The sequence below is a fragment of the Pavona decussata genome, unplaced genomic scaffold, assembly GCF_977016875.1.
Source record: "Pavona decussata unplaced genomic scaffold, jaPavDecu1.1 SCAFFOLD_98, whole genome shotgun sequence".
Taxonomy (NCBI): Eukaryota; Metazoa; Cnidaria; class Anthozoa; order Scleractinia; family Agariciidae; genus Pavona; species Pavona decussata.
Window position 1 is genome coordinate 3642501 of NW_028145514.1, and position 15849 is coordinate 3658349.

The 15849-nt window shown below is 35.2% G+C and overlaps 2 protein-coding genes and 1 long non-coding RNA gene across 4 annotated transcripts in view; 2 read left to right on the forward strand and 1 right to left on the reverse strand.

Moving 5' to 3' along the window:
- The window catches only part of LOC146472732 (BCL2/adenovirus E1B 19 kDa protein-interacting protein 3-like), a 4553-nt gene extending 797 nt beyond the window's left edge, over window positions 1-3756 (forward strand). Inside the window, exons 4-7 of one of the 2 annotated variants that reach the window (XM_085119429.1) lie at window positions 1165-1244; window positions 1541-1624; window positions 2603-2680; window positions 3016-3200. In XM_085119429.1, coding sequence (XP_084975555.1) covers window positions 1165-1244; window positions 1541-1624; window positions 2603-2680; window positions 3016-3058 — 285 coding nt within the window. In that variant the 3' untranslated portion in view covers window positions 3059-3200. Of the gene's footprint in view, window positions 1-1164; window positions 1245-1540; window positions 1625-2599; window positions 2681-3015 lie in introns of both variants that reach the window. The other variant, XM_085119428.1, reaches the window with a different exon arrangement.
- The window catches only part of LOC146472730 (uncharacterized), a 96228-nt gene that overhangs the window by 45399 nt on the left and 34980 nt on the right, over window positions 1-15849 (forward strand). The window lies entirely within an intron of this gene.
- LOC146472733 (sideroflexin-2-like) lies at window positions 7034-15821 on the reverse strand. Its single transcript, XM_085119430.1, has 11 exons — window positions 15707-15821; window positions 14240-14440; window positions 13259-13426; window positions 12556-12654; window positions 11484-11559; window positions 11032-11117; window positions 10509-10636; window positions 9735-9784; window positions 9242-9291; window positions 8408-8455; window positions 7034-7795 (listed from the first exon to the last, which is right to left on the reverse strand). Exons 2-11 carry the CDS (start codon window positions 14407-14409, stop codon window positions 7699-7701), a joined length of 972 nt encoding a protein of 323 aa, XP_084975556.1. The 5' UTR covers window positions 14410-14440; window positions 15707-15821; the 3' UTR covers window positions 7034-7698.

Consider the following 15849-nt stretch of genomic DNA (forward strand, 5'->3'; position numbering starts at 1 on the left):
TAATTAGTAAAGTGTTTTTGTTACGTGCACTGAAAGCAAATATCAAGAGTGAGATAAAGCTGCTTCGAACACGTTAGCTTACATTCATTGAAAGCTTTTTGGCTCTTCTTTCTTACATGCTTCGTATTAAAATGGATGTATACAGCTAAATTCAGGTTGATAAGTCTGATTAATTTGGAATATTTATGTACGTAGGCAGAGAATTTTCATGCCGGCGACTGCACACGGAGAAATATTTTAAAATCTTCCGTTGATCTTTATCAAAACTATCAAAACAAGAAGATGTTAATCCTGCAATGCTATTGCGATTTTTTCATAAAAGCCAGAGTAAAAAAAAAGATGTGGTTTTACAATTTTTTTGAATATCAAGTACCAATTCATTGGCCAATTGATCTTATTTGTTCATGAAATGAATCCAACAGTATCACAGTCCAAAACTGTAATTCATCAAGTAGTTTCGTAATGTCTGTGGTTGTTACAAATGCGTGCCACACTTGATACAATATTCCTCAACTATTTAAAGCTGGGACATGTCTGACAATTTCCCTTGAGTTTCATCAGTGTCTTGAAAGACCCAATCTGAAATTTTCTAGCCTGCGAACGCAGACGTATTTCCGGCTGTCTCTCCTTTCGACAGCCGGAAATACGTCTGCGTTCGCAGGCTAGAAATTTTCAGGATGGAAGAGATCAACGTACTTGTCCTGAAAGCTGTACTGTGAAGTGTAAATGTTTGTAGATTTAGTAAGTGCAGTGGTGTTTTTTTAAACTTCGGAAGGGGTTTTTTTCTGAGACCCCCAGCCCTGACCCCTCTGGAAACTTCATCCATTCTTTCAACTTCTTTTGGCTTTGCCCCCCCCCCCCCCTCACCTGGAATTTCCGATCCCTTCCAGGGGTGTATGGAAATTGAAGGCTAATTTTAATTTAATTTTCTAATTTTTATCGGTAAAGAAAGGTCTATTTAAAGTCAAAACTGAGGGATGGAAATCTTTTGAAGAATCGGTATTGAGTAGTAATAAAACAGGAAATATCAAAGTTCATGTTACATGTAACCCAGGATTATTTCCGGAGACATCAATACATTGTGTAGTGCTTCATCAAAACACAGTCATGAGATAGTCACCCTGAGTGAGTTAAATTTTAGAAGATTTCTTTCTTTCATTGCAGGCTGATACAGTGCTTCCTCAGGAACGCAGCACTGACTGGATCTGGGAGTGGTCCAGCCGGATTGAAGTGCAACCTCAAAAGTAAGTGGTAACAAGATTTGTATCTTCGTTTAAAAGGGGATCTTCTTGGCTGTATAGAGAGAAGATGAGGAGCAGTTTCTTGTCTTTGGAAACTGACAGCACGCATAGCTCGCAAGATTAAACCAATGACTTATAACCTCTAAACCATGTAGCACACCAACACTTTGCATAACATTTTTTTGTAGTTAATTTTGGGCATGCTCATTTTTAAAATATTCTCTTACATTTTTGGCAAGTGTCCTATTAAGATTTTTGGCATAATTTTTTAAATAATGATTATTCAATGGTATAAACAGGGAATGGAAGATGCAGCATCCAGTTAAAAAGTCCAAGCCACGCGGGAAGTCATTGAGCATCAGAGGCACTAAAGTCATGAAAAGGTACGTAGTACTACCTAACTTAAAAGGCAAAAAAATCATGACAATAGTCTCCCTGATAAATCAGACACTTGTGTCAGGCTATGAGAATTGAGGCTATATTTATAATTATTATAAAAAAGTGACTGCCATCTTTTTAACAAATTTAAACATAGAGACCAGGCTATGAAATTTGAGGCTATATTTATAATTATTATAAAAAAGTGACTGCCATCTTTTTAACAAATTTAAACATAGAGACCACCCACTACATAGTTTACTTCTAAGGTTTAAAGAATAACCTGTGTGCAAGAAATAGAAATAGAAATAGATCCAAAAATAGATCCAGGATATGACCAAATATGAACACAGAATGTCTTAAACTTAATTTTAAGAATAACTTTACTTAGCCATATATAAAATTTACCAGATATTAAATTGCATATTACACTTTTTTATGCTACGTTGTTGACTGTATTTTTTCTTCCTGTGTGCAATGTTCTTTCCTTGTTTGACTTTTGATAATGTAACATCTGATAAGTATTTTTATCTCGACTGATGAATAAAGACTTATAAAATTATTAGTTATTTAATTCAATACTGAATTTTAAGATCATATCCCTCTTATAGTTGTCTATTAATCCCAGTTCCCACTTGTATGGATGTCAGAATTCAAGTGCTCAGGGCAGAACTGACCTACTGTATGGTGCATTTGAGATGGCTTTTTGTTGTTTTTGCTCAGTTTCACCAGACTTTTTTCATGTGGCCTTGAATTCCATAAGGAAACGTTTCTCCAGTGTTTATCTCCCGCTTTGCACTGCATTTGCAATAAAAACCTACAATGATTATGGGCAAGTTTTCTGTTTTTATCACAAAATGAAGTGTAAAGCAGTGGATAAAACAAGACCACACTGGTATACATGAATATTATTTTAGGTACACTGTATTCACGTGTCACTTTGAAGTAATGATAGTTGCATTTTTGCTTCTCTTTTGCAGTAGTTCAGAACTGATGAATATCAACTTCTATGTTGTTGTACCTGCTGTTGTGCTATCTCATCTCATTGCATTTGGAATTGGGTAAGTGGTGTGAATTCTCATCAACAGGGTGGTTGGCTGCTGTCTTGTACATGTACATTCACCTGTATGCTGAGTGAGATAGCATGTTTTATTGAGGATTATAAGCAATGATAATTCTCTATGAAGAGGTATGATGTTATCCCCACACAGACTTACTGTCTGGAGATTCACCTTTAGTGTATTTAATGATTTTTGTCAATTTTTTTTGTATCGGTATTAGTTCATCTCCATATGACTTGTTGTGCAGGGTCAGCTGTATTTTAATTTATCCAGTTTTGTGAGAGAATTTAAATTAGGAATTAACTTAATTAGTGTTTTATATTTTTGACTTGTAGAGTCTATGTAGGACGACGCCTGGTTCAAGTTGATGCATTATGATCATGGATCCTAAAAAACTTAAACCAAAAAAAGTGCTGGAAAAATTATTTTCCTCTTTAGTTACTGATGGACATGAATTTTGACATAAATCGCACTGGGGGGATCCAGGTCAAGCTGAAGAGTTAATTGCACATTTACTAGTATATTTTTAATTTGTCAGAAAAATGACCATTAAGATTCTTCTGTAGAATCCTCCCTTCTGAAGCTTGTTTTGTAAACCACTGCAAAAGCACTGTTACATCTCATTGATGCCTTACCCCCGTGTGCAGTTCCAGAAAAAATCCATACCCACCCCATGGTAGGTCGTCGGAAATTCCCATGGGTCGTGTCTTAAAAGTCAAAATTTTAGAAGCAAAGTATGAAGCTAAATTGGAATTTCCTGGGTGAACATGGGGTACAAACCAAAAAACCTTCCGTGGGGGAAATATGCCGATTGGATATTTTCGGGAACTGCACCTTAATGTTAAAAGCTGTCATTGCACAAGGTGTCCTCTTACTGGACAGGCATTGTGTTTTTGTTTGTGAGGTGTCTGCATTGCACTCTTGGTAAATCAACACAATATACAATTAATAATTTGTGTATTGTACCTGTTTTGATGAGATGTTCTGTTTCATGAGTGCTGTAAATTAACGTCAGTGGTAACCATAATAAATTGTAGCACAATAACATGCACAGAAAATTAAAATTAATATTTGTGGATGCCTAATGTCCATCACTGTAGTAGATCTAGAGCACCTTGTCTTTGGTTGGAAAATATCAGTACATGCATGTGAGAAAATATTTGATGATCCCCTCCCTTTATTAATGAAATCCCCCTTTTGATAAGTCCCTGGCCTTGTGTGACCTTAAATTAGCCTCTTAATTTAATAGAGGAAATGAGGAAGTTGTTATTGAAACTTCGTGATGGAAATAGAAAAAATAAAATGTTCATTTTATTATGAGCATAAGACAAAGGAACACAATATGTGAGTCCCTTGAGTGGGAACTGATCCCATCCTAATGCAGAAAAATGAGAAAAATTCAAGAACAGCTCCCCCATAAACCTGTCAGCGAACTGTCAGTAAACGGTTTGTCAAGCGGCTGACAGTCGACCAAAAGACAACCGACAAATGGACAACAGTCGGCCACGAGTCTCCCTGCAGTCTACCAGGAGACTTGTGGTGGGCTAGCTAGGCCATTCCCCTTACTTAGCCATTTACAAACAGACTGTTACATTTTAATTAATGTATTTCCACAGATACTGATAGCTGTAGAATGTTAATCCTATATCTGAAAAACTGTACATGTATGTTCTCAAATTGTCAGCTTCCCCAAACAGAAAACTATTTTCCTTGAATTCTATCGTACCATGCAGTGATTAACTACTGGACCTCAAAACGGTTTAGAATGCTGCTATTGCGAAGGTCCAGCGAGGCAACCAATTAATTTGTGGATATTAGAAAGAGCTGAATGATGTGTTATGTTAAGTAATATATTAATTATTCTTGCATAGACATTTTGTTGGCAAGAGTGTGTATAAGCCATGCATTATAAATAAGCTAGTGAAATTGTATCCAGAAGTTAGTGTTTAATGATGGCCACATTGGATGCATGCAGCTATAAGAGATAGTTGATCATACTAATGATACCCTTACCACACATAATCTTAGCAATGCGTGTATCCTGAAGTGACAATTTTATTTGGTTCTCTGTGAGACAAGTTTAGATGATCAGTAACAACTGGAAGAGACAATTTTATCCAGTTAATTGTTGAAAACTATGCAGCACAGGTCTATACATGTAAGCTACACTCACAGATCAAGCTGCACTCCAAGGTAGCACAGTTAATTTTAAATTTCGGACAAACAAACCTAAACCAATTCTCTAGCAAAATTATTGGTTAGACCAGTCAGAATTGTTAATAAAAATATAAATTAATATACTTTTTGTGACGGAAAATGAATTTGATCTTTATACTGCAAAAATGCACCAAGTCCTGTCAACAATTATCGCGATTACTGAAATATTTTTTCTAATTCACAATGAGAATATCTTCCATGAACATTTCTTCCTTAATGACGATGATGATGATGATAATGATTACAATATTGTAATAATAACAATAATAATAATAATAATAATAATAATAATAATAATAATAATAATAAATATTACTGTAAAGTTGATTAATTTAATTTGTAGTATATCAAGGGTTTCAAGCAAGACAGACAGACTAAATAAACAAGAAATAGCTTATTACTTTTATAGAAAATGCAAGCGACCTACACAAATATGTAAGAGAGACTGATGCGTGACCGATTTCTTTTGAATACAAGACTGAACCAAGTCAAGCAAAGCATTCAGGTAGTTGTGAACAACAGGAGTCACTCAAGGGTCACGTGCATTTTCTAGAAAAGTGATGAAGCTACTTTCTGTTTATCTAATTAGCATTTTGCCCAAAATGTAAGAAATATATGAAGCAACAAAAGTTTCTTACATGATAAATGGTCTCTATGCCAAAATAGGAATTAATAGCAACTTTGATTTTAAGACAAAAATTACAGTTATGTCTGTATTTCATATAACCCTTCAACATTGTACTTTTCATGGTAGATGTTCTCTCCAGTAAGCAGCACCCACAAAGTACAACAATTTTTGGTTAAAATGTTATTGTATACACATATAATTAGTTAACCGACCACTGGTTTTTATGGTATCCAGACGTGTTTAAATACTGGGTGCTAAATTTTGTCAATAATCATCAGATAGTTTTCTGTACCTTAAAAAAAATTAATTTTGGGAATTGATTTCATTTGTTACTGCAGAAAAGCTAACGAATTATAATTTTATTCATTTGATTTATTTATATATCATTAATTTTCTAACTAATTAGCTCTGTTATATTATGCAGTATAATTTTATTGATGTTGTGGGTATACGTGTCCTTGTGTAGTTATTTAAACAAGATGATAATAAAGAAGTGTTTGTTGGTACCTCAAGCTTTATTTTCACTGGATCTTATAACCTGCAGCTCCATGTTTGTTTTTATGTTTAAGACCAATGTTTAGTTGTTCGTTATTTTGAATTGGTTCTCTCAACCCATAATGCCAGATGTTGCAAATGGCACTGGCCACCCCTCAACGAGAAGCATTAAATACAGAAAAAAAATTCACCAATTCAACGCACCAATCAATACTGTAGGATTGAGGGCTCCACCTCATTGAAACTTACAAGAAACTGGAATCAGTCACAGCTGTGAAATACCCATAACTTGAATGATTATTTAAATTTTATTTTATTATTTCAGAATTCAATTTTCATACATGTGCAATATATGAACAGTTTGAACATCATTAATTTTTGACAATTTCACTATTTAGTTGATTGTGAGATTCAGCACATTTTGTTTCACAAACTTACTAACTATAGATTATTATTATAGTGTGCCCTTACATTAATTTTGCTACCTAATTAAGACGTTGGAAAAATTTCCCTTCAACAACTGTAACCCAACCTGTGGATTTTAAATAATTAAAAATAAATGTGCTGCTTACCTGACTGAAAACTTGCAACTACAATGTTTTAAATTGCATAAAATAACATGTTAAATATTTTGCTGTATGACAGTGAGATGGAAGGTTATTATTATAGGTCTACAGTAATTATTATTTTTGTTTCTAATGTTGTGGCCCAAAATACTTAACTACATGTAATATCCACCCTGGGAGCCAAGCTGCTGTGTACACTGTAGGAGGGGAGGGGGTATTAATATTACTTTATACCATCCAGCTAAAAAGAGCTTTCATACTGGCATAAAATTTTCTTGATAGTTTGAGATTATTTGTTTCCAGGGTTTCATTCTGTCTTTGGGGTGCTACAGGAAAACATGCTTCAGCTGAATGTCAGCCCTGAACAACTGCTAAATCCATGACACCTAATAATTTCTTTGTTTTTGTTTTTGTTTTTAGTTTTCACTCATATTACTACTAACAGTAACTATCAATGGGTATTTTGAAAATTCTTGAGACTTGTGAGAAGAGACATCATCCTTGCAAAAGTTGGTCACTGTCACTATTATTCTATATCAGGTCTATAATTTGGGGACTTGTAATAAGGCCTCCAAGAAGGATATTTCCCAATTTTATCACTTAACATATATATATATACATGTAGCCCGCACAGTAAAGTGTAGAAATTATACAAACATGCATTAAATAAAAATACATGCATGTAGCTTTCATATGCAGTAAGTTGCTGGTTCAGCTAAATAGGCAAAAATTTTATATATCCAGAAGCATTAAATTTGCAATCTGGCTCCCCCTCCCCCCACCCTCCAAATTTCCTTGGAGAAAAGTTCTAGGATTTGTCACTGTGCTATGAGTGTGCAGGTTACAGCAGTTGGGGTCTGACTCTACGGCCAGGAGATTGGTGGGCTATAACATTGTTATCTTAATGATTGCAGTTCTACATGTAGCTTGGCCAACTAAAACAACAGGGCAAGCAGGGCAACCTCATGTAAATTATTTGTGTAAATTCATACAAATGCATGTATATACATGTATGTAAATTAAATGCAAAATGTTTGCATAATTTTTCCCTAGCTTGAAAAACTGTATGTCAATAATTATTCTAATATTCATTAGCTAACAACACCGAAACATCAAAGCCCCTTGTTGAAATACACTGTTTTGATTCCTGGGTGGTTCTTTCTGATGGTCTCCCGTGCCTCTGGTTCAAGCTTATCCACTGACAAGGAACTGCAAGAAAAAGAGAAATATATTATAAATTGTGGCAGTACATTTGAATCCAAACTAAATTCAAGTACATGTAAGAAAGATAGTTGTGTACACTAGACAAGTGTAGTTTGATCTGTTCCAGTGTTCTTGAGCTGAATTTAATTTGTACATGTAAGTTGCAGAAAAACAATCCCTTCTTCATAATTTTACGAGCTGCTGTTGGCTTTCTAAAAACACAAGCTGACCTTACTTTGCACTCGTAATGACCTTTATGTACCTCCGACAATGAAATGAATTTTGGAGGTTAAGAAAGTCTGCAGTGCCAAAGGTAAGTCTTAGGTTTTCATTGCAACAAGTCCAAATTCCTGAGATGATTGAGACCTTATGAACAGATATGCACTGAGAAGAATCGTTAGGTAACAAACTCAATTTGCTAAAATGCCAAGACTGGCATTTAAGCCTGAAACAAACACTGTATGCAGGATGGGTATTTTCTCACAACAACATGACCCATGCTCCCAAGTTTATTCTTGGCATAATTACATAGTCAGATTATTTAGGAAACTAGTAATTATTAAATAGATATACTGTATTTTTAATTAACTAATTATTAATATTAGGAAAGTTACTAACCATCTCTGAGGAAAAATTGAACATGCAGCGGGAACCATAAAGCACAAGCTAAAGATATAAAGTAAAAAACTTTATTAAAAACATGATTGAATTTATTACTGTATGTATTTACTTGTAAGAGGTAACTTGTCAGCACCTTTTAAAGCTCCAATTATAGTGACTAGCATGTTGCTTCTCCTTACAACATCAGTAATTGATTAAACTCTATCCCTGTCATGAGAATATATAGGAATCGATTGAACCAAAACTAGTAACTAAAGCCAGTCTACAGACATGACAAGGTTTATTAAATTTGAGAGTCCTAAACATTTAAAAATAAATCAGTGAGGACAACTTACGCATGTCAACATAATAGGGCTTTAAGAACCATTAAAACATAATTTTGAGAGAGCTAATGTATATGTATGGGTAACAACCAAAAATAATACATCAACAATGAACACACGGAATCCAAAGTGTCAGTTTCCACGCTCTGCTGAGTTTCTTCTTCTACTTGAGGACATGAAATGACACCACCACTATTTATTGGCCTTGTTTTTCTCAAAAACTAAGAGCAAACCAGCCATAAAAACCACAGAGCAAGGTTCTTTGACTAACTTGAAGGCCTGTACAAAAATTCAGGCACTTTCAAGCAAGACAAAAATCAATCCAAAAAGTCAGTTATATCTCTCTTGCATAAAACATTGTTATCAATGTGCATCATGTACCTCACTTAAACTTGTAATGTTACTGTACTGCACTGCAGTACGTCAACTTAAAGTACATGAGGTACACTGTAGCTTTGAAAACCTCACTTACTGGAAACAGTTTTATAAATAAATGAATACTGTTTACCTTACACCACACAGCAGCATTTGAATAGGCCCATGCAATGGTTTAATGCGCTGTTAAAATAAGGTAAATGAAAGAACTTTCAGACACAAATAAGTGTAATTATAATCATTTAAATGTAACTTCTTGAAAATAATTAAAATATTACATGACTTAACAATGAAACAGTTGATGGAATAAACCAAATGATCACCAAAGATAATTAATTGTTATTGAGTTGTCTGTAAATGATGTATGATCTTGAAACTTTTCTCCGACTGGTACTACATGTATAAAGAGATAATCATTATATTAAATAAATCTAAAGTAGTGAGGAGAATCTGTACCAGGGAATGAAGGTTTAATTTTTGATATCATGATCACAATACACAGGCTGTCACATCTACAACAATAATTTATTTAATTCCAATTGTAATTTTCTCTATTCAATAAAAGAAATAATTGAATATTATTAATACACATGTAATAATATTAAATTATTGGACTCCAGACAAACCTGCATAAAGCGATACTTCTCTATTTCCTCCATTATAATAGGCACAACAACTGGAAAAGTAACAAAAAGTCATATTTTACTTGATTATCACACATACACTTACTAATTAAGCAGTCAGTTATACATGTAAATTACATTTACAAGTAGATTTCACAAGGTGTACATGCATGGGATACAAGATTATACAGTCATGTAAATTATCAAATGAATGTGAAATTAACTGGCTGTTATTTTAAAGCTGGATAAAGATTAATAAGAGGTACAGAGGCAGAGGGGTGGGGACAAGGGATCTGGCAAGGGGTCTGAACGTTCCCAAATCATGATACATCTACCACAAAATTGTACATGTACTCCATCAGGTTTGCCTCTCATCAGAATGAAAAAAATTCCCTAACTTTTCCCTGACTATTCCCTGACCACAGAGCAGTTTTCACTGGTCAACCACTAAAGACAAATCTGTTGACAAAGCTGGCAATTAGAGCACACAAATCAACTCCTTAGCAATTCATTTTTGGAACATCATTATCTTTGCCAACAAGGAAACTCCTTTGCAAACTTAATGGCTGGCCCAAGATAAAGTTTCCTGACTTTTAATTAACTGATCTTTAAAAAATATTTTTTTCCTGACCCTGGAAACCCTATCTTAATATGCGTTGAGAATTGCACCAGTAAAAACAATAACAAATTTAAAGTTTCCTTGGCTGATGAATTTTGACCAGAATGTTATTTTTGCAACGTAATTTTACGTAATTCCGAAAAGTCCCAACAACTCACTCATTCCTGGTGTAGCCATTGTAATCCTGGAGATCACAACTTGTGTTATTCCTGTCGTCGCTGCTTTCTTTGATTTTCCAACAGGATTGTCATTCTCATCAAACACAACAATACCATCTATTATTTCTCTAAAGGGAAAAGCAAACAGGAAACAAATCCCATTTAACACAACCTTTTTAACTTACATGACTGTGCATGTACAATAACTCATTTCAAAGTAATTAAGTAAAGAAACAAACTATAAAAATTAATAACATGTACTAATAAATTAATATTAAAGTACTGTATGTAACTGTATACATGTGAAAAACTGCACACATACACTGAAAGGGTGTGCAATGGTATAATCCAAGAGAGTGAAAAACTTCTGAACCACATATTTTCAAATATTAATGTATTTTTCTGAAACTAAAACTCAGACCAGAGCAATACTGTACTTCGCTGATCTCTTGTTTCCTTTCCTTTCCTCCCCTTCCGTCCTTTCTTTTTTTTTCTTTGCCTCCAAAGTGAACCTTATGCTTACCGTTGCCTTGTGAGAGGAATATTGACACAGTTGGCGGCAGCCACTGCAATAAAAGGAACCCAGCGAGCAAGAAGAGGAGGGGCAGTCTGAAAAATAATTGTAAGCAACAAACAATTTATTTCAGATCAAGAACTCCTTGTAATAAACTCTGACAAAAACGCTTCCCGCTCAAAACTCGAAACTCAATACTCGAAACTCGAGCCTCGATCCTCGAAGCGAGGATCAAGTTTCGAGTCGAGACTGTCAACTTACATTTGCACGGTACTGTACATACATGTACCTGTAGCCTTGACATTTTTACGTGGATGCAATTGAATCAGTTTCCTCCTACTTCTGGCAACTTGCCTCTAGCCCCATGTAAGAGTTTTTGGTTGTGTGCCTTCCTGATTAATGCATGTTCAAATAATATTTTACAAAACTTTGGGTAATTTCAGTCATGTAAAATGTCCTACCTTCACTAGAGTATTGAGACCCACTGAAACAGCAACAGCACTCGAGGTTGCTGATACATAAGCTATACCAATCTGCCTAAGATTATAAAATAGTTTATTGATTAAAATTTATTTAATAGTAAGTTATAATAAACCTTTCAATTCCTTACAAGAGTTATATGTATGCATAAATTAATATTATTTGGTCACAAGAATATTACAAGATCTTGAATGTACCATTCTTGCACGATTCTTAAAAAGAAACTTATTGGTAATATTAACAATCTTGAAAAAAATTAAGATCTTAAGTAATAAGAATTTCTCCTGGGTATGGAATTCCCTGTTTTTATAATATTATTAATATCAATTTTCTTTGTCAAACAAGCATCTGAACGAAACCTTACAAGAATATACACCGGTAAAAGTTCTAACCTAATTGATCTGCTTACTGGACCATTAGCAAGACTCAAACAACTGAGGGGTGGAGAAAGTCAGGTCCTGCCCCCCTGCTCCACTCTCTGCTATAAGCTTACTTTAATACACTGTAGCATTATTTTTGTTGTCAGTGTGTGTAACTTTTGCTTGGATTTTACACAAAAATACTGGCAGTTGCTGTACACATTTCCTAAGGATTTTTCCACTCATGTCTTTAATAATTAATTTTATAATTAAATAGTATTAATTTTTTCATTTGAATTACTGCATGCACAAGGCACATGCAGTTCATAACAAAATTTATCTTGCAGTCTCAATTTGTTTGCATTTGAAAGCATATTAAATGGAGAACTTTCAGGAGTTCTTCAGGGTCTTGGGGAATGTGTTCCAGGTGGGACCTGGCATGCTTTACCCTGGGAGTTTCAACTGTTTGTTGAATTTGGTCTTGGTTCTCGTCCTTGCTCTGAGAGGATTTTGTATGCTTATGAGTGCTTTATTACACACACGTTTTTCCAATCCTTAAAACTAAGGGAATTCCAAATTACAAAATAATACAGTCAATTACTGTGCATGTAAATCTGAATAGCATCTCCAATTAGCACTCTGGATCTATAATGTCAATACAAAAAGTTATTTCTTTTATTTACTTAACACTTACTTTCCAGTAATTGTTGATTTAGCATTCCTGTTGGTGTAGTTAACTAGAGCGTTGAATGACTGATTGATCCACTGCCAAAATACCACAGCTGGAACAGTCCTGTTAAAAATTGCATCCATGTTAAATTGCTTTATAACTGAAATTTGTTACACAGTGACTTACATTGTATCAACAGAATTCAACAACAAACTCGGCAGAAAAGAGGCAGTATCCTTCATATGCAACTAGGGGGGTCTAGGAAAAGCTCAGCATCACAAATGCTTCTCAAAGGGACTTTATCCCCTAAGTTAAATGTGTTGTGATAGCTAAGGGTATTCATTTTAGTTTACTATTGATACTGAGATGTTTTAGTGCCTAGAAACAGTTTAGATCTGAGGAGAAAACTAGCCGGTCCTAATCCCAGATAAAGCCATGTGGGATGGTTGGACATGGGGTTAGCAGCCCCACCATAGAAATCAACCAACATGTGGAAAGTTACACAGACAAAAGCCTCTGTTTTAGCCTGACTGTGTAGTTGGTGAAAAGGGCATCTGGCTGGGCATTGTATGGATGCCTGCTTGAAAGAAAAACATTGAACATTTAATACAGTACTTAATATTTTATGAGGTAAATGTAAAATTCACTATTAAAATAAGCGCCAAGGCAGTATAGAGGACAGCTGTTCAAATTCAATTAAAGACTGAGAAACACTCAGAACACAGACCTGTACCACTGCAACATGGCTCCTGTTATTGCCATACCACCGGGGACCTGGAAAGACATGCGACCCATAAAGTTCATTCGTTCCCCAGTGTCTATATGAAATGCAGAGTCAACCAGGTGCTTTGCATGCCAGAGTTCATCAACGGACAGTTTGGGTGCTTTTCCTTGCCTAGTGATTTAAAAAATGAGAAGAATAAATAACAGGAATTCATGCCAAATTCAGATCCAGCTGTACTGCCTTGGGTGATTAATTTTGTCAAAATTAGTGAAGACAGGGCTATGTTAATAAACAAAGATAAGAGTGTCACACAATACATGTACACATGGAAATTTCAATAGCAGAAGTACAAGACTGTATTTAATCTTATGGTAACTCAATTCTTGATAGCTGATTAATGAAAAGGAGAATCCTGATCTCACACATTTCAAAAGTAATCAATCAAAACCTGTTATATATGTTTAACCATCAATATAATATACTGTACAACTGCACAGACTGATGTTTAAGAGGGAAAAAAGTTCACTTTTTATACTTGCTAATTATGTTTTGATAAAATGAAGAGTTGGCAACAAATAATGTGCAGTTCCAGAAATAATCCCTACCCACCTCACGGAAGGTCATCAAAAATTCCAAGGGGAAGGAAGGGGTCTTGAAAGTCAAAATTTTCGAAACAATGAATGAAGCTAAACTGGAATTTCCTGGGGGGGGGGGGGGGATGGGGGATGCAAAACAAAAAACCTTCGTGGGAAGGGGAAGTATTTATATTTTTTGGAACTGCACAAGACTGTGCTATCAAGGTCTTCCAAGGGCAGATGGTGCTGTTAATTAAAAGATGTTCTGTCTAAAGCATCATGCATGGTGCAGGAATAGATGAAGTTACTATTGTTGTTTGCATGAGAGATCATGGTGTCCAGAAAATCGTTTTTGGCTGGCCTTAATCAGCTTTGTGTTGACAAACATTAGTAATAATGATTAACTTACTCATAAGCCTCCACAAGTTCTTTTGCCTCATCAAGCTGTGCGTTTGTATAAAGAGCTTTTCTCCAGTCTGTTATTGCAAAGAAATGTTTGAATCTTCCCCAGAAGGTGGACTGATCCCATCTTGGAACACTCAAGTTGACTTGTCCTGGTAAAGCTAATTCTGAAGCCATCCTGGTCTCCTTCTTGTTTCCAAATTTGTGGCTAATAAAGTAAAATTATGCAGTTTTTGTCTAAGCCTTCAATTGCATTTCCTGCATTTCTGACTAAATGAATGAAATATATGAAACATATGGATGAACTGATGATGAAATGCGGATGAAAGATCAAATAGAAGCTGAAAGAACCTCGCAGTTAGAACGCAACTTAAGCAGTTGCGAAAAGAAAGCCTGAAAAAAATCAGGGTTGAACGGGATTCGAACCCATGACCTCTGCAATGCCAGTGCAGTACCCTACCAATTGAGCTACATGTATCAAGCCAACTGGGAACTGGTCATATTGTGAGTCTGACTCTTAGACTTATTTATTAAAAGTCTAAGTTTCTGATATAATTGAACTGGTATAACTTTTGCCAAATGGAAGAGCAACAATGGTTCAGTTATGGAACTACAGAGAGAGTGCTCCCTTTCTACCAAACTGACCTGGTTTCAAATTCCAGACACTGAGTACTGTGGAAAGGGAAAAATCTCACTGGCATAACCAGAGAAATTTAACATGTATCCAGAATAAGAGCAAAATCAAACCACATACAAACTGTAACTTAACTATGGTGCTTGCATTTTGATTTGGGAACAAAATTAATTTTATAGTCGGAAGCGATGGATCAAACCACTTTGTTATACCTCCCAACTCAAATCTGACGTTTCCGATTGGAGGAGAATGTGTCACATGCCATAGATCAAAACTCACTTACTCCCTATTAAAACAACTCCTTGTACTTTTGCAAAATTTGGATGAAAGCTTTCAAGATGTGTAACATTTTGCAATAACTAGTTGTCAGGTGACAAACACTTTGTTTGCCTCCCCCACCCCCTCCCCGCCCTTTTTGGAGCCAAAGTCGTAAGTTGTTTAGCATGAATTTACTAAGTTCATTTCCTTGCGGTTAAAAGTATAACAAGCTTATAAGTTTATACGTGTTTGTTTTTATATGATTACAAACAGTGCCCTTCTCTAACAAAACAATTAAATGAGGCTACCTCGTGTGAAGGAACTACGGTGGGCTGTATTCCCTAGTTACTCCCTACGGTGAATTTCAGTGACTGCAGAAATAAACGACGTCCTTAACTTAAACTTTAATAATTGGAATCAAGTGAACATCGCACGCATATTAATAGAATCAGCGTTCTTTGTTCAAGTCCTTTTAGAACGGCCTATGTAAAGATTTTGACGAACTAAACGACACAGTTTAAGTAACAGAAGCTACGAAGTGATTGCTGTTCTAGTTAGCTAAGATTTAAACATAAAACATACCACAAAGTAAAGATCGTCTGCGCGCTGGGCTGGCGAAAAAGAAAGCTTATAACCCAGTCATTCTTGTTTTCGTCTCGTACTTGGCGGGTTTTGTGGTCTCGTGGAGTCTGCAAGAATCATGTCGTGGGCTCATACACAATTTT

Bases quoted from the DNA above. Each gene is read 5' to 3' on its own strand.
- LOC146472733 (XM_085119430.1), bottom strand. From the start codon at position 14,409: ATGGCTTCAGAATTAGCTTTACCAGGACAAGTCAACTTGAGTGTTCCA. The intron at 13,427-14,239 runs GTAAGTTAATCA...TTAAATCACTAG, and splicing joins GAACTTGTGGAGGCTTATGA to GCAAGGAAAAGCACCCAAAC. The intron at 8,456-9,241 runs GTAAACAGTATT...TTATATCTTTAG, and splicing joins ATGCTGCTGTGTGGTGTAAG to CTTGTGCTTTATGGTTCCCG.